This window comes from Saccopteryx leptura, chromosome X (genome assembly GCF_036850995.1).
Source record: "Saccopteryx leptura isolate mSacLep1 chromosome X, mSacLep1_pri_phased_curated, whole genome shotgun sequence".
Lineage (NCBI taxonomy): Eukaryota > Metazoa > Chordata > Mammalia > Chiroptera > Emballonuridae > Saccopteryx > Saccopteryx leptura.
This window is the reverse complement of record NC_089516.1, coordinates 101726909-101746000: the sequence shown is the minus strand read 5'-3', so window position 1 is coordinate 101746000 and position 19092 is coordinate 101726909. Positions and strand designations below refer to the sequence as shown.

Sequence of the window (19092 nt, the reverse complement as noted above, 5' to 3'; positions counted from 1 at the left end):
TTAAAAGAAAAAAATTGCATAATCCCACCACCCTAACACAACTGAATTCAGTTATCTGTGTTCCCAGTCTTTGTCCATATGCACACTTATTTTTACAAAGTTGTAATCTCTGCTTATGTTATTTAAAAGTGATTTACAGATCCTCTCTGAGAACTGGCAGCCTCATTGGAAATAAACAACCCATTGAGCAATGGAATATAATTATTTACACGATCTATGAGTTGAGAAATATCTTTTATAGACAAACTTCTCAAACTATCAAAACATTTATACAGACAACAGAAAGTAATTTCATATTTCTTTTTCTTTTAGCAATGGAATGTGCTTCAGATGGGGGGGGGATAGATGTGGAGATCAGGTGGTTAAACTCAAATGATGCGGTGCAATTCACAAGCCTAAAGGAAATCTGAATAACCTAACTAAAGAACAAATACTTGAGTTAAATCTTCTTACATGACTTGGCCATCCAGTAGCCAAAATAGAACATGGACACACAAATATTTACAATGACACATAGACGAGATCAGCAAGAACGAAGTCATTACCCAACATGTTGACTGATTTGAGGAGAATGTGTCATCCAAAAATCCTCATGGGATTATGACAACGCACCGGATCCTTGTTACAACATTAATGTTTTTTCTTTCTTTCTTTCTTTCTTTCTTAAATAAATAATCTCTACTGTGCTTCTCACCCTTCCCTAACTTTCCCACTGCCCTATCCTTATTCCAGGACATTTTGGAATCAACATTCGATGATGTGCCCTCTTTATCTCAGGGCATACTAGCAACTTTAAAGATCTGAATAGACTCAAGCTGTGTCAAGATGAGCTTTTAAAAAATCCAGGGAAAGGGAATAAACTATTAACCATCTAGAGTCCAAGTTTTTCAAGTATACCAAATGTGAATTCTTCAGCATCATTTTGGCAGTAGAAACAGCTTCTCTTTAATACTTATTAGAAATATACATAACTCTCCAACACGGGGAAGGGTCTTTAGAAACTGTTTTTATTTTAAAATTTACATAGGTATAAATTAGTAAGAGTAAAGCCTATTGGGATATATTATAAAATCGTGGTACAGTGGGAAGTGATAAAGAAGTACCTGGCTTCTCATGGTGAACACACTGAATCGAAGCATAAAAGAGCAACCATTTCTCTGCCTACAGTGATCTGAAAGATCACTGCTCCAGGCCACCCCCACGAAATAAAATAAAAGGTCTTTATGACATAAAAGGGATGCTAATTGACAACTAGGAATTTTCAAGGAGGTTTGGGGCTCTCTCCATTCACAGGGCATAGTTATCAATGCACTGAATTCTATTTGCATCCCAGGTATTACTTCATTGAGTTCCCTGGCACTATGAGTAAAAAAAACCAACAAAACTTTATTTTAAATGAAATAAAAATCAAGTCCCCCTTTTCTCTTATTAAGACAGTGTAGCATTAAAATATTCAAGACCAGCCACGTTTTTGCAATGTAGATATAGTATGCTTCAAATTAATATTTCCACTGGATATTCTTTATGCATTTCTTGTTTTATCATCCTGTGGCATTTTTAGGAGATTCAAGCCCCTCCCAAACTTTTTAGTCAAGAAAAAAAATAGGAAAATAGGAAATCCACCAATGGTGCTATCTCCTAAACATAAACATGCATTATATGGTTAGCAGAAACTCTCTAATGAAAATGCTTTCATTTTAAGGAATAGATAGATGGTTAGATGAATGAATGTACCTCGGCAGAGAAGGAGAGAAGTCCAGGGCATTGATCTCTTTTCCTCCTTGCTGAATATAGGTAGGTTCTATTCAGATTCCTGATATACTACTAATCAAGAAGCCTTATACAACACAAATTGTTAGGTTTTTGAAGGCTTAGAGAAACAACTTTGCAGAATTTATAAAATTTAACAATACATTCTAAAGAGAAGCATATCCTTTTCTACACAGAGACCCCTCAGATATTTTTCTACTCTCAGAAGATTCAGGAAGTGCCAATCATTGATTTTTTAATAAATAGATAAATGGTGAAATAATAGTCAATTTTTTCTATTTTCTCCAACCCAGAAAAAGAATTCATTTGGGCTTACATTTCTTGGTATATATGATTGCATACCTTAAATATTTTTACTGGAGAACTTTCAGATCTTCATGAGCATGTTTCTGAAATTCAAAAGCCCAAAAGACTTAAGTATGAATACACTATATTCTGAAACAGAATTGGTGGTACATAGGGAAAATAGGAATAATTACTTACAGCCAAATATTGATTGGGATATAGTTGTCATTGATCTCTCATTTTTATGGAGTTTAGTGCTTGTAAAAAATATTTGTTCTCCATATGTTTTTACAATTTTTTAAATGTTATAAATTTTCAAAATAAATATTTTTTTAGCATAAGCAAATGTTGGTTAATGGGTCTGTTCCCTTCTGATGTGTCTATTTTATGTTCAGATGTTTCACAAGCACAAGAGAGGATTAAATTAGGTATTTTTAAAATCTTTGTTTGCTAACTGTTCAACAAGAATTTTAGTATTTCACAATTATTTTATTTTCCTTTTGCCTCTCAGAGAGAGTCCCATCTTTGTTTAAATGTGGTTGCTCCTATGAGGATTTCCTAGGTTCAGGACCTGGACTCACTCAACAGGAGTGCAACAATTTTGGTATGTCCTTTATCAGGTATCATAATGTTCAATGAGCTGATTTATTTAAATGATAAACCAACTACCTCTTAAGCATCACCATAAAAATGTGACAGGATTTCACCATTAGAGCCTCATTTAAATATACAGTTTTTAAAGCCTTTCCTGAACACACATATTCCTCCTTGCTTTTGGAAAGTATCTTAAAAGAAACCTTTTCCAATGCAAGTTCAGAAAACAGGTACACAAACCAAGCCACCACTACAGAAGAAGAATAAAAAATTGTAACTCTATTAGGGTATGGACTTACACATGTTCACACAGTGCTTGCTCTATTTTTTTGTTGTTGTTGCTGTTGGTTTGTAGGGTTTTTTTATTTTTTTATTTTTTGTCTGTTTTTATTTTTTTGCTTTCTTTTTAAAAAAACGTTTTGACATCATTTTTTTCTGGACATCTAATGACAATGCAAGTGAAAAACATCACATTGGGTAAGGATTTTTGAAGGAGGTTCGAATGCAAGAGGGACTACTCTCTAACTTAAAAACAAATACAACACTATGAAGAGGGAGTGTGCACCTTTGAGAAACCTTTTTCTTCAAAGTGAGTGCACAAAATGAGGGGATTCACTACTGGCTCTTTCGCTTCACGGTGGAAGTTGACCACTTTTTGGCCACTTCGATATTGCTGCCCTGTTTGGGCTGCAATTCAGGCTTACATATAAATTACATAATCTGAGGGAGTAGGAAAAAGGCTTATAAGAAGTTTCTATTCACTTGAAAGTTAAAGAACCCCCACCCCATTTGACTGTCTTTCTTCCATCTTTTCTGCAGCAGAATTTTTAGTCTTACTCATGAAGGAGATGGTGTGGTTTAAGGCTTGCAGTCCTAGCGGCTGCTGTTCTTAATTGCTTCCTTTGCAGCAATAATCAGAGGAGTCAGGCTGGAGAGAGGCTTGGCTAATTTTAAAAATGGATGCTGCAAAAGAAAAAAAAAGAATTACTAGAATTATTTCCTCCAACAAGTATATTACTTTATATTTTCAAGCAGCCCTTTCTTCATTAAAATGTATTTTGAGCACTCAATTAAACATTATTTTTATTAAATAATGTTTTTGTCCTTCAGATGCTTTCATCTTTCAGTGTTAGGAGATGCTCTGGAAGCTGACTGGCAGAGCTAGAAACTCAGATTTGGGGTCTTGTAAGATCTCAGTGTTTACAGCAGTCTCACTTTCTGAATTTCTTAAACTGATGATTTTCTCTGGAGCAGCTCTCATGCTTGAAAGCATGTCTTAGACCTTGACCCTGAAACCAATGGCTTCCTAACTGCTAAACCCAATAGCTGTACCTCCATCATTTCTCTTTTGGCCCCTCTGCAGTACTTAATACAAGTACTATATCTTTCTTCTTTTAAATGGTTTCCAATTTTGAGGCCTGTGACATTCTACTGCCTTGATTCTCTTCCACAAGCATGCTCACTGACTACTTCCTTCCCATCTTCTTTCCTGGTTTCACCCCTGCTCACCCCCACATACTAGAGTTGGTGTCTTATAAAATCTTATCATCTTCTTTTTCTAATTTAATTACTTTGAGAGCTCATTTCCTTTCATGATTTCAACTTCTCATCAGCTTTGTAGGAATGACTCCCAAATCTGTATGGTGTGACCTTATCTCTTTCCTTAATTTTGGTCCTCTTTCTCCAATTGCCTGCTGGATATATCCTTTTACATTTCCTTCTGTCACCTTGAGTTCACCATTTAAAAACATATATTGGATCCTCTTCTGTGATGCATCTTTGAAGTCAGTCAAAGCATCTAAAGTCAATCCCCTTATCTGCTTATTATAATGGTTAAATCAAGTAACGTAAATGACAGTTCCTTGTAAACAACATAGAAGCAAAGGCATGCTGTCATTGTATTATCCTCTCTCACTTTTGCTTTTACTGAATGCTACTAGTGGTTCTATATACTGAAGTCACTTTTATATTCCTTTGTCTTATGTTCTACATGAAATCAGCTACCAAGTACTTTCTTCTCAATGCCTCTTACAATGAACTCTTGCCTTCCCTAGTTCATGCCTTATCAACTTCAACTCTGAACTATAACAATAATTCCTCCTTGATCTTTTTGCCTTCATTTTTCTTGTCACTAATTCTTATTGCTTACTACCATATTAATCTCCCTAAACAAAGCTTTCATCATGTGATTCTCCCAGAACTTCAGTATTGCCCCACTGTCTATACCCCCAACTCGTTAGCCTGGTGTTCAAGATCCTGGCATTCTGGAAAGACGGTCCTACCTCCTGCAACTTCTACTTGAACTCCTTCTGCTACACTTTTGATTTTATTTTTCCATCAAACCTTGCCTACATGCCTTTGACCACAGGATAATTTTGCCATCTGTAATTCCTTCCTCCATTTTTTCAAGCTTTCTGAAACTGATCTGTCCTTCAAAGCCCAACAGAACTCCTTACTGTTGGCAGACATTTTCTGATTACCTATAAAATCATGGCATTTACTGTTTGAACGGTCTCTAAACAACCTTGCATTCTTTGTTTACTTATTTCTTATGTACCCAAGGAGACTGTGAACTTTTGGATAAGAAGAATCATGTCTTTAAGAGGTGTGTATCATCCACTGCACTTAAGCCTTACAAATAGGAGTTGCTCAATAAACATCAATTAATGAACAGAGAACTGGTTTATATATACAGAAAATCACACAAATACATAATACCTATGTCTTTTCTCAAGCCTTCCAGTGGTGTGAATGTCATGTTTCTTTTACCTTTCTGACCTCTAAACTGGGCATTGATAGGCTAAGTCAGAGAATGAAGTTATATGGACTTAAGGAAATATATGGGTTATTGCTAATATATATAAAATGAAAAGATTGAACAAACTATTCAATTTATACTATAATTTTGTATCAGCTATATGATTTGTTCAGATAAAAGTACTATTGGGGAATACACTAACTAGATAATTGATTCTATTATCTATGTAACTAACTGTATGGCTATATTAAGAAAACCAGTATCTTCATTTATCCCTGGAACACACATCAAGATGTGTAGGTGGTGTGGTGGGAGGAGTAAAAAGATGTGGAAGTGAAGCACTCAAAATTTTAGGTTTCTTATTGAGATGGGATTAACCAGAGCAGTGATTCTCAAAGTGTGCACCAGGGCATACTGGTGCACCCTAGAAGATTTTCAGGTTGTGCCCTATGGGATCCCAGAGAAATATGTGCCTGTTGGGGACCAAAAAACCAATAGGGTTTTTGAAGTTTACATTTTTGGGGGACAGAGGTGTGGAGAAATGTCTGTAAGCTGACAGTCTGCCCAACCCCCCACCTCACTTGCCTGATTAGGTTGCAAAAGGCTGTTAAGCTAAGCTGTTGTGCTGGATTGTTTACACTACTCCCCATGTTCCCCGGAAAGACTGGAGGCAAGTTTCTTCTATCCTTTGTTTGATGTAAAGTTAAGATAATATGGATGGTGGGGGTTTTCTGTACTTGGTAAAATTCTTGGGTTGTTTTGGAAAGAGTAATCAGCGATCATTCATTTGCTAATGGCCTCACTTTGCCCTATAAATGAAGCAAGATGCAGTTGTGGGGCACGCTTTCTTCTTGCCAGCAGCAATTACAGGGCCCTCCTGACCCTGTATTTTCTTAATTCTGCACCATTCCCACTCGGGACCTAGAATTACTAGCTGCACCAGTTTGCTGCATGTGCCCCAGATATAAAAATAAATATAGTTACTCTATTATACCATTTCATTACAGAAATACTGCTATTTTTGTTAACACGTCATTATTATATTTATTATTAACACATCATTATATTATTTTTAGATAAATACACTCAAATAAAATGGATAGATTTCTCAAAAAGAAGTGTGATATTGAAGAATCCAATTCTGGAAGTGAGCAAAAGTAAAGTGTAAATAAAATAGGACTTGAAGGCTGACGGGCAGAATTTAATTTATAGCATTTTCCATCACTTAACACTGAACAATACGATTGGATTAGAAGCCCATTCATGGAAGCTTCAGTGAATTTGGTTTAACATTAACAGACGAAGAACTGGCAGCTATATCCACTGATCGTGGGTTGATGATTAAACATAAGGAATTGTCTCTTGAAGTCTTTAGAATTTTTATAAAAGAAGAATGTGTGGCAATATCTAAAAAAGCTTTGAACATTTTACTACAATTTTCAACATCCTATTTATGTAAATTAGAATTTTCTACCCTCAACACAATTAAGAGTAAAAAGAGAGGAATTCTTCAATGTATTGATGAGGAAATGAGAGTTTGCCTTTCAAATAAATGCCCAAACATTGAAGAAATCGCTAGGACACATCAGGCTCATGTTTCTCATAAATACAGGAATGAAAAAATTTAACACATTCATGCTGGGACCTGCCGAATTTACTAAATCTTACTAAGAGTGTATTTATATATATAAAAAGATAACTTTTTTGTCGTTTTTTTTTTATTTTTAACTCCTTTTTTACGAATTCTAAAAAGCATAACTCAAAAAATGTAACATAAAAATGTTTTTTAATGTCAGAATAAATTTAATTTTGTCATATTTATTTTGTTTAATTACCATAAAAGCATGCTTGGACTTTATATTTTTCTTTAATATTTGACTTAATCATTATAACATATTTCTCAGAAATTTGTATATAATGCGTCTCCAATTATTTGTAGGATTTTAAATGCACCCCGACTTCAAAATGTTTGAGTTTGAGAACCACTGAACTAGAGGATTAATAAAGGACCATTACAGATTTGACATTTCAGGGTTCTATGAGAGCCTGTGAAATACAGGTAGCAGAAAAGAGACATTATATCTTCCTTAATTACTCCAAGTTGGTATATCTCTGGGGTGATTTGAGTTGAGTTGAGGTATTTTTGCCTGGTGTTGGATCCCTGTCTCCGGAAGAAGTTTAGGAGCAATAGAAACATAATTTTTGCCTACAACTGACTGAATCTGTGGTTGTGTCTTTTGTTTAACTTGATTATGTGTTCAAAGTCAAAGAGAGAACAAGCAGTCACCATTGTTGAATGTTGTAGAACTTAATACATGTCCTCGAGGAACAGTCCCCAGCAGTGAAGCTATATGTGTAATCCTGTGTATGTGTTACTTTATCAATATAAATGCAGCCTTCCTTGTTTTATTGAACTTCACTTTACTGTTTTTCACAGATGTTGCTTTTTTTAAAACAAATTGAAGACAAGACACCCCCACTGACAAAAAGATTCTGATGCACTTCATTGCTATATTGGCTGCACTGTGGTAGTCTGGAAACAAACTTGTGATATCTCTGAGCTATTCTTGTTCATCTTTTGCTCTAAATTGGTTTGTGTGTTTCTGTTGCAGTAAATCAGACAATCCAGAGCTCAAATCCTAGTTGTACCACTTAATAGCTATGTGAGCTTCAATTTTTACATCTGTAACATAGGACAATAACACTTGCCTAATAAATCTGTTGCAAGAATCAAATGAGATAATGTGTGTAAAGAATTTGATACATTATAGGTACTAATTATCATTGTATATACTAAGCCCTGAGAGCCATGAAAAGGAAAAATGGTTACAGAGGCACTCACCACTGGATGTTACTCACCCAGGCAAGCAGGTGCTTGCCAACTGGCATCACAAGCAAAGAAGTTTTGACCAGTAAAGCATTAAAGTAGCAAATGCCATGGAAATAATTGCATAGTTATGTAGAGAATTACCTCCAGCCAAGAGCACCTGCATACAACAGCCAGGGGCACAAGTAAAGTTTAGAACAAAACAGCAACACCAGAGGTTCACATTTTTTTTCCTTGCAAGATAAGACTCCAGGAAGAGAAAAAAATACAGATTAAACTGCCAACTTCTCAGAAGAAAGACAACATGTCAATGAATCATGTATCAGATGCATGCCTACACTTATGTGCCTGTGTTCTAAAATCACATGGTTATAGTTTAACTCTCACGAGACATTTCTTTACAGAGCTCTCTTGCTGTCACACACTGAGGTAGAAAAGCTCAATGTAATGACTCTTTGTAAGTGTCTTGTTTTATTTTCACCTGTAAAAGCTCCTTGGCAGATCCTCGCCTGTCCACATCCATCTCAAGACAATGATTTAAAAAGTCACGGAATACAGCCGACAGTCTTTCAGGATTCTGGAGCTCTGGGGTTCCATTAGTAGCTATCAGATATAATGCCTATAGAAAAAAATTAGAGAAATCTTTTCGGCATTTACATATTAGGGTTACGAGTTGGTGTAGCAGGTACAAATCCATTTCTTCTGGTTTATACAGTGGATCCTAAAATTTCCAGTATACAGAATAACACTGACATATATATCAACGTTTTTATAACATTTAGAAATTATTACTCTTGGCAGTAACTGAGATGCTCAACCCCTCAAAACTTGGAAATCAGGTTATAAAGTTTTCCTTTGAGAGTTAAGCAGGTAAAAAAAAATCCATATACTATAACAAATGTCTGATTAAACACCTAGCAAATTAAACCAAATATTGCCTGTAAATCTGTGACTCTAAAAAGTTGAGAAACACATATACATCCAATAATATTGACCAGAGTATATATAACCTTCAGAAGGTATGTTGCAAAGGTGATTGTAATTTATTAAGTGTTTATCTTGTGTAAATATCTGTGAGCAGCCCAGGCATGAACAGAATCCATTATAGAATTAGAGAAGTACAAAAAAACAGAAGATGGCAGTGCTTGGATGAGAAGTGACCTGTGGGACTCAAAAACTGAAGTACTTTTCTGGCAGAAGTATCCCTCTAAATTTTATTACCCATGAAGGTCTACCTGTGAGAAAAACTGTCATTACTAGTCCTGGAACGTGAGAGTTATGTACCTTACTGTAAAATAATAAATTGTTAATATATCACTGAAATCATTGTTATGTATGGTTACCAATGAGAGATATCTATGTACTCATGGTATGCTGACAAAACCAAGGGCCCTAGTCTTTAAAGCAGATAGTTGGACCCAAGACCATGATTAATTCATGAAGTCCATTATTCAAAGGCTCTTGACAAAAGCTTGCCATTCCTCATGACTCCTCTAAGCAAATAGAGCATTAATTATGCATCAGGTATTATATTAGACATTGGATCACTAGAGAATGTCCTACTTTCAAAGATCACACAATTTAGTGAAAGAGACAGAGAGCTTCAATACAGCGAGACAATACTTAACCGAGGAACATAACAAGTGCAAAGTAAACAGAAGGATAAAGCAATTTACATCAGGGCTCAGAGAGAACTTCACATAGAATGTTGGCATTTGAACAGCATATTGAAAGTTAAGTAAGAGTTTTCCTACAGGTATTGCTACCAGTGTTATTATGTCTGCCTGTGAAACCAACTGCCTAACTATTATGGAGACATGCTACCTCCTGAAATTGCTTGGCTTTGCAGCAAATAATCACTCCCCTTCCCTTTTCCTCACCATGGCTCCTACTAATATTATTAAAAGTATTCTTATCAAAGTCCTTTCCCAGGCCAGTCTGCATCAGCTGGTGAGAACATCTCTCTTCCTTTCCAGAAACCTCCACAGATGTGCTTTTAGAAACGGTTAGGAAGGACAGGTAATCTAGTGGCTGACAACCTATGGTTTATATAAGAATCACCGAGAGAGCTTATTAAAACAGATTCCTGGGTGACCCCATCATAAATCAGATTCACTAAATCTGTAGAGGGGCCCAAGAATTTTCATTCTAACAAGTTCTCTGTTGATACTGAAACCATTGGTTCCAGGCCCACACTCTGAGAACTGGTTTACTCCACCCAGCTAATTAAGCAACAGGCCAAACTAGAGGTTCCCACAATCAGTAAGGGAGATTTAAAAGATTCCCCATGCCCAGCTCTCAACCCAGACCACTTAAGTAAAAATTTTGGGAGGACAAATCCTGGCACTGGTATTTTTTAAGATGTCCAGGAGATTCCAATTTATAGCCAACATTGAGAACCACTGGTAAAAGACTTGCGGCCCACTAAATATCTCAGAATATCTGAGTTATAATTACACCAAATATGAGAGTCACAGAATCCCATAGAGGGGGATTTTCTTGCACAGTGATGAGTAACATTCTCTTGCATGTTTCTATAAAGTGAGATGAAACTATATTTCCTCCCTAGGACATTAAAAAATCTCCATGTAAATATACCCTCCTCTAAACAACTTCTTTTTTCCTAATTCCTCCTATCTAGTTTTAAATTCCTTCATTGAAGAACAGCAAATCCAAGTGGCAGCTATTAGAACTTCCATGACAAAACACAAGTGGCAAATCTAGTCGTGACGAAAACGAGGTAGTATAGAAAAAGAATCCATTAACTGCCTTTAGACAATCATCAATTGGGCTAAAATCAAATGGTGTGCAATCACAGCAGATAAGTTAATTTCAAACACAGTGTTTTTCCTTCTTGGATAATTAGTGCATGAAGAACATGTACTCACAAACTTTCTTAGTTTCCTTATTAAAAGGAAACTGGTTGCTGCAAATTATATTTGCTGTCCCCCTCCCTAAACAAACCTCCCATTTCAGCTGGTCACGCAGTTCTGCTACACTCTCTGTCCTTTGCTTGTTTGCTTTCTGCCTGGTCACCCAATCCAGTCCTAAACAAACACATTTATTTTTCTTCTAGCCACTCTACGTAGATCTGTTTGAATATTATACTATTTTATTTCCTCACTTTTCATTCGGTATTCTTAGCTAAATACATTTTCTCCATATAATCTTGCTATGCAGAAGTACACGTGCATCTCTACCCAATCCTCTCACCTCTCTTCAATTCATGCCTAATTAACTTAGGAAATGCATGCCCCTCTTTCTATTTCATTTATGAATAAAATAATGACCTTGGATAATAGTTGTGAAGCCAGAATGGTGTTGGTGATACAGTGCATCAAGGGAGAAGAAAGTCCTGTACTTTGAAAGAGAATAAGAAATAATAAGGAACCAGTGCTATGAATCTCTGCAGCACTTTAAAGAGTGCATATGCCCTCTTCTGAATTTCTATAAAAAATAGTTGTGGCTTTTGTTGGAGGATAGGACTGATGGTAGAGGGAGGGATTCTTGGTTGGCACCCTAACTAATGACTCCTGAATAGTCCTGATTTGCTTACACACCTTTATCCTAAATCTAGGTATCAAATTCAATGCTGCTTTTTACTCAACATAATATCATAGCCTGACCAGGCTGTGGTGCAGTGGATAGAGCATCAGACTGGGATGCAGAGGACCCAGGATCTAAACCCTGAGATCAGCAGCTTGAGCACAGGTTCATCCAGCTTGAGCATGGGTTCATTTGGCTTGAGCAGGGGACTCACCAGCTTGAGTGTGGGGTCGCTGGCTTGAGTGTGGGATCATAGACAGGACCCCATCATTGCTGGCTTGAGTAAGGGGTCACTTGCTTTGCTGTAGCTCCCGGTCAAGGCACATATGAGAATATAATGAGTGAACAACTAAGGAGCTGTAACGAAGAATCGATGCTTCTCATTTCTCTCCCTCCCTGTCTCTCTCTCTCTCTCTCTCTCTCTCTCTCTCTCTGTCACACACACACACACACACACACACTCACAGAGAGAGAGAGAGAGAGAACCACTGTATCATAAATATTCCTTGATTTTTTAAAAAAATATCTTCAAATATATCATTTTAAGGACTGCATAATAGTTCACAATGGGGACATATTATAGTTAATACTGGTGGACTGATTAAAAAGTTCATGTCCTAAGAAAATTTGAAGAAAACACCAATGTTAACAGTGGTTCACTATGGGTGGTAAGATTATTAGTGACTTGATTTTTAAAACATCTATTTCAATTTTCCAAAATTTCTGCAATGAACACTGCTGTTTTTATTATTTTTAAAATTCTCTAAAACATTACTTAAAAATAAATTTAAAACTGGCTGGTTGACAAATTGGTTGGCCTGGCATGCTGATGTCCCGGGTTCCATCCCCAGTCAGGACACGCATGAGAAGTGACCATCTGCTTCTCTTACCTTCCTTCTCCCCATTCTCTCTCCCTCTCTTCTACCTAGTGACTTGAATGGTTGGAGCTGTAGGCCACAGATGCTGAGGATAGCTTGGTTGGTCTCAGTTTCAGCCTTAGGCACTGAGGATAGCTAAGTTAATTTGAGCACCAGTCCCAGATTGGGGTAACTGGGTGGATTTTGGTTCGGGAACATACAGGAGTCTGTCTCTTTATCTCCTCTCTTCTCACTTAAAAATAAATAAATATATTAACTCATTAATTAAAAAGGCGGTGCTGTCTAATTTTCACAAAAATCCTTATCGGTTTCTCTTTGTCTTCCTAAGCTTAAATCTGCTTTTCAACAAGTACTATTCCTTGAATGAAGAAAAAAAAACAAACATATACCATTTCTTTTTCAACTACTGTTTTCATTTTAATTGCAATGATATTATTATCAACTGATCTCTATTACAGAAATACACATTTCAGTTATATTATGGGCTACACTCGCCTTTGTGGATTGGCCTGGGAATCTACACACTATTCATAATGCCACTTCTATAACATGCACTCTGAGTTTCAAATAATTAACTTAAAAGTGAACTTTTGGAACACATCTTTTGTTTCAGCTACAAAAAAGAAGATTATAGCCCATGGCTCTGATATGACAAACAAATATAATTATAGCAAATACAACAATCACAGCAAAAAAGGTTTTTTTTGGAGAGACAGGAAGGGAGAGAGATGAAAAGCACCAACTAAGAGTTGCGGCATCTTATTTGTGCATTAATTGCTTTGTCATTTGTGCTTTGACCAGGGGGTTTCAGCTGAGCCAGTGACACCCTGCTCAAGCCAGAGACCTTTGCACTCAAACCAGCAACCATGGGGTCGTGTTTATGATCCCATGCTCAAGTCAGTGACCTCACACTCAAGCTGGTGAGCACATGCTTGAACTAGATGAGCTCACGCTTATGCCAGCAAACTTGGAGTTTCAAACCTGGGTCATCTGAGTCCAGGCCGATGCTCTATCCACTGTGCCACTGCCTGATCAGGAGTACAAAAGGATTTTATTAACAAAGCTAAGTCTTAGATGAATAAGAATTGAGGAAAATATATCTATGCATGAATGATCACATCTTGGTTTTATCTGAGTTAGTGAAAACTTAAAAGTGAGTAAGCTGGGTTTTAGAAATTGGACTAGAGATTTCTTTTTTAGTTACTTGCCTCTTAAGAAACTCAAGAATCATCTTTGATAAAGAAGTAGTACACAGATACAATGAAATACTACTCAGCCATAAAAAATGATGATGTGGCATTGAGGATGGCAACTGAGTAGGCAGACATTCCAACTGCCACCTCCCAGTACCAAATTGGATTACAAATTAATTTAAGAAAAATCATCTTGGAAAACCAACTTTGGACTAAACTAAGAGGAGTCTATAAACAAGGATCACGAAAGAAGCCACACCAAGACTGGTCAGAAGGGCAGAGACATGGAAAGGGCTGCCTTGCTCCCAGGAGTGAGGGGTGACAGAGGATCTGGAGGGGCTCTCACTATGAGGAGGGTGCCCTAAGAGGTGTGGGTGCTCAGCCCCAGGCCTAGAGCCCCAGGCCCAGAGCCCCAGGCCCAGAGCCCCAGTCTATAGCCCAATAGCCTAGAATAGGTGCCCAGACAGAATTCAGCAGTGAAAAGAGTCAGGTTTCTATCTGCCAGAGACAGCTTTTTGAGACAAAGATTCCATCTTACAGGGCCCATGTAGAAAATCTCATTCATAGCCACTTACCAAGGGCTCCAGGGGAGGGAGAGCTGAGAAGACTGGACTTGCAAGAGGAGAGTGTATAGTTGGAGGCCCAGGGTGGGGGATGGCCACTAGAACCTCTCTACTGAGTCATTCTCCAATACAGTGGTACCTCAAGATAGGAGCAGACCAACATATGAATTTTTTAAAGGTACGAGCTGCGACTCAGTTCATATTTTTGTTCGAGATCCGAGCGAAATTCCGAGATATGAGTCATGATTTGGGAAGCTGCCGCTAGTTGGCGCGTTGGTGCATGGGTCCACTATCAGCAGCAAAACACCAGCATCTAGTTCTTTCTCACATGTTACCCACAGAATCAAGTCGAATCTCATGTGCTTTAATCGTTCTTGAATCATTTTTGCATTTTTTGCTAACTTTTTTGTGTGCTATCATGGGGCCAAAGAAAGTGAGTGTAAAGGAGAGTGGTGAGAAGAAGAAGAGAATGATGTCGATAGAAGTAAAGCAAGAAATAATAGAAAAACATGAGCATGGTGTACGAGTGATTGAACTGACAAGGCTGTATGACCACAATACATCTACAATCTGTATCATCCTTAAACAAAAGAATGCCATCAAAAGCACAAATCCAGCAAAAGGAACTACAATTCTGTCCCAATTAAGGACAAATATCCATGAAGAAATGGAGAAGCTTCTGCTGGTGAGGGTGAAAGAGAAAGAGCTGGCCGGAGATATAGTGACTGAGACTGTAATATGTGAAAAGGCACGTATTATTTACGGCACCTTGAAGAAGAAAGAACCATCAACCTCAAAAGAGGCAGCAGAAGATACATTTAAGGCAAGTCATGGCTGGTTTGAATATTTCAAGAAGACATCTGGCATCCACTCGGTGGTGAGGCATGGTGAAGCTGTGAGTGCTGACGTTAAGGCAGCTGAGCAGTACATCGCACATTTTGCTGCGCTTATTGCAAAGGCAGGCTACATCCTCCAACAAGTGTTCAACTGTGATGAAACAGGATTGTTTTGGAAAAAAAATGCCCCAGAGGGTTTTCATCACCGCAGAGAAGAAGCTGCCAGGCCATAAACCCGTGAAGGACTGTCTGACCCTTGCATTGTGTGCAAATGCTAGCAGTGACTGTAAAGTAAAGCCACTGCTAGTGTATCATTCTGAAAATCCTCGAGCCTTTAAGACTCACAAGATTATTAAAGAAAAGCTGAAGGTTATGTGGTGCACCAATGCTAGGGCATGGGTTACATGGCAGTTTTTTATTGAATGGGTAAATCTCGTCTTTGGTCCTGCAGTGAAGAAATATCTTCAAGAAAATAGACTCCCAATGAAAGCATTACTAATCCTTGAAAATGCTCCAGCCTACCCACCTGGTCTTGAAGATGACACTCTCTATGACTTCAAATTCATGAAAGTCCTCTACCTCCCAGACAACACGACTTCAATCTTGCAGCCTATGGATCAGCAGGTCATTTCCAACTTTAAAAATCTTTAAACAAAGCACTTGTTCTGCCGCTGCTTGAGATGACTGAGAATACAAATATAACCCTTTGAGAGTTTTGGAAAGATCACTACAAGATCGTGATATGTTTACACATTACTGAGTTGGCATGGCAAGAGGTTACAAGAAGAACCTTGAACTTGGCATGTTGCAGACAGAGATTTCGTAGGATTCGAACCAGAGACCGAGACCGAGACCGAGGTAGAAGCATTGGAGGAGATTGTGCCCTTGGAAAGTCAATGGGACTGGAGGTAGATAAGGGTGACGTAAACAAGCTCATCGAGGAACATGAGGAGGAACTCTCAACTGAGGAGTTGAAGGAGCTACAGATGATGCAACATATGGAGCTTCTGCAAGAGATTAGTAGTGAGGAAGAGGTAGAGTCGGAGGAAGTGATTTCTACAAGTGAAATTAAAGATATGCTGACAATGTGGGAGAAACTTTCAAGTTTCATTGAAAAGAAACACACAGAAAAAGTTTCAACTGGTTGTGCTTCAGCACTTTTTAATGACACTTGTTTGTCACATTTCTGTAACATTTTAAAAGGCAGCCAAAAGCAAACCTCTTTGGATAGATTTTTATTCAAAAGTCCTGTAAGTGAAAGTGCCAAAAATGTAGCCAAAAAGGCAAAAACAGGTGATGATTAAATGAAAAATATGTAATGTTAAGCTTAGGCTAAGTTTAAAGTTAAGAAAGTGCATTTTTTTATAATTAAGTTTTTGTGGTTTCATTTTAAGTAAAGAAAATGCAGTTTTAGTTTACATTTAGTGTTAAGAAGGTGCAGTTTTAGTTTACGTGTCTACAGTGCCTGCATCCCTTCCTCCCTCCCTCCTCTTCTGCCATTCACCTCTGTTAGCCACACTCGTCTGTCTCCAAGGTAAGAATATAGTATTAAATAACACTTTTTTCTTTTATTTCATATATTTTGTTATACATTGGTAAAGTATACATGTGTGTCTCTTAATTAAAAACTTTTTTTTCTCCATAATTTAGGATGGTTTGGGATGTTTCACAGTGCTGGAACAGATTAAATCTATTTCAACTATTTTAAATGGGAGAAATTTGTTTGAAATACAAGTTGACTGACCTAGGAGCTCAGTTACAGAACAAATTAAACTCTTATCTCAAGATTCCACTGTACTGCAGTCACCATCTTTCTTTGGTGGAGCCATACCCTCAGAGTGTCATCAATCTTGGGAAAAGGAACTGCTCCTCCCTCAGGAATCTCTCTTACTCCAGGGGTGGCAATGGGTTGTTCTGAGAGGCCAGGAAGCAGAGGGTGTGTCAGTGACTCAGTTTTCTAGTGCTGAGGCCAGAACTACCCACACCATCCCACACTCCTGAATCTAAGACTGGTGCTTCCACCTTACAGGAGACTCAGTTGAAACTGTGGGCAGGAAGACCACACCTCTGGGACTCAGAGGTCACATCAACTGAACTCCTGGGGCCATACCCTACTGAAGTCTATGAAAAAACTCCGGACAGACTGACACCTGGGGCTGAGGGGTGGAACCACACCCACTAGTATTTGTAATCTCTGAATTATTGCAGGCTCTAGACTCTACCATAGATTTATTCAGCAGCTGATACCAAAAAGCAGCCAGCAGACAGAGGCTGCAGAAGGATGACTCAGGGAACCTTTGTCTTTTAAGTGGACTTTCCCCCAGGCCAAGAATGGGTAAAAGCCAGCCTAGGTGTGCAGTTGGTATTTCCATGTGCACCTGGGCCCAGCAGAGGCAGTCACAAACTCTGGATTGCTTGTAACACCAAGAAGGTTGCTGAAGGCCAGTCATGGGCAGTGTCTCCCACTGATCTGCACCGGGTTACACCCAGGGAGGCACAGCGCTGGCACATACAGTGTCCAGCTGCAGAGAGCATCAGTTCAGAACCTAACAACCCTTGCTAAAGTGGTATCCTGAGGAATGGCTCCTTAAACCTCACCCAGCTGAGGCAAGTTCTGCTGACTGTGATCAGCACTGGCACAGCGGCTCATGTACATTGGATAGGGTGGATCTACACAGTCAGCTGGCCTGGGTGCTGGATATCCTACCCTGCTTGGATAGACTCCAAAGGGGGAAGAGAGAGAGGCTTGGAGCATGGACATTCAAAGTGTAGGTCCCTGTGTGTTTATTGTTGGATCTGAACAAGGAGCTCAGCCACTTTCTGGGGTGCACAGTCAGCCCCAGGAAAGGAAACTCTAAGTCTTTCTCCTTGAGACCAGTGTCTCATCAGCAGTAAGAACTTCTGCAGAGGTGATGGTCGGCCACACTTGGTCTGAAACTGCTGCTCACCTTGTTGGGGAGAAATAAAATTTGAGTATCCAGCAGGGGCTGAGGGATTAGGCCCTGGAGTAAGGGCCACAATCCCTATACTGAGCTACTGCCCAAGAGACTCCTGAAGTAGGGGGTTCCACTAATGTTGTATTCCCAACTTCAGCTGCCCTAACCCTACAAGCTTACAGCCTGTAGAGGGATTGGTTGGGTGAAGCCAGTCTGGGCCCACACTACAATCTTTCTACAGAAAACTCTGGGAAGAGCAACAAGAGGAGGCGGAGCAGCTGAAAAGTGGAGGCAAATCTTATGGATATTAGGGCTTTTACGGAGCTGCTGTCAGAGCTGCTGTCAAAGCAGGAAGAAGCTGATCCTTATACACAGGTTGGCCCCTCCCAAACTACTTAGGCACAGAAAACGCAGACACAAACAGCAACAAAAGCAGTAGCTGCAGACAAGTTGCCCACAGAAGGTTACAAACAACAGCTGATGTCAACCTAAGAAGATATAGAACCAACAAAACTGGTAGCTGGAGGCAGACAGCACCAACCCTAGGCTTAGCTAGCTATACCAGCAGGATGCCCAAAGGAAAAGTCTATACACAGACAAAATGAGTAGACAAAGAAATGTTACCTAAATGAATCAATAAAAGAAATCCCCAGAAAAAGAACTTAATGAAATGGAAGTAACCAAAGTCCCAGATACAGAGTTTAACATAATGATTTTTAGAATGCTCAAAGATCTTAGAGCAACAATGGTTGGACATAATGAGCCCATAAATAAAGAAATAGCAAGCATCAAAAAAGACATTGAAATCTTTAAAAAGAACCAGTAAGAAATGACAAATATAATATCAGAAATGAAGACTGCACACGGAGGAATCAACAGCAGGCTGGATGAAGCAGAGGCTCAAAT

General features: G+C 38.5%; 1 protein-coding gene across 7 annotated transcripts in view; it reads right to left on the bottom strand.

Moving 5' to 3' along the window:
• Positions 1-2567: 2567 nt before the first annotated feature.
• PAK3 (p21 (RAC1) activated kinase 3) overlaps positions 2568-19092 on the bottom strand; it is a 271892-nt gene continuing 255367 nt past the window's right edge. For all 7 annotated transcript variants that reach the window (XM_066356523.1, XM_066356530.1, XM_066356524.1 and 4 more), the window contains 2 exons: positions 8716-8853; positions 2568-3612 (listed from right to left, as the gene is read on the bottom strand). In XM_066356523.1, coding sequence (XP_066212620.1) covers positions 3523-3612; positions 8716-8853 — 228 coding nt within the window. In that variant the 3' untranslated portion in view covers positions 2568-3522. The remainder of the gene's footprint in view (positions 3613-8715; positions 8854-19092) is intronic.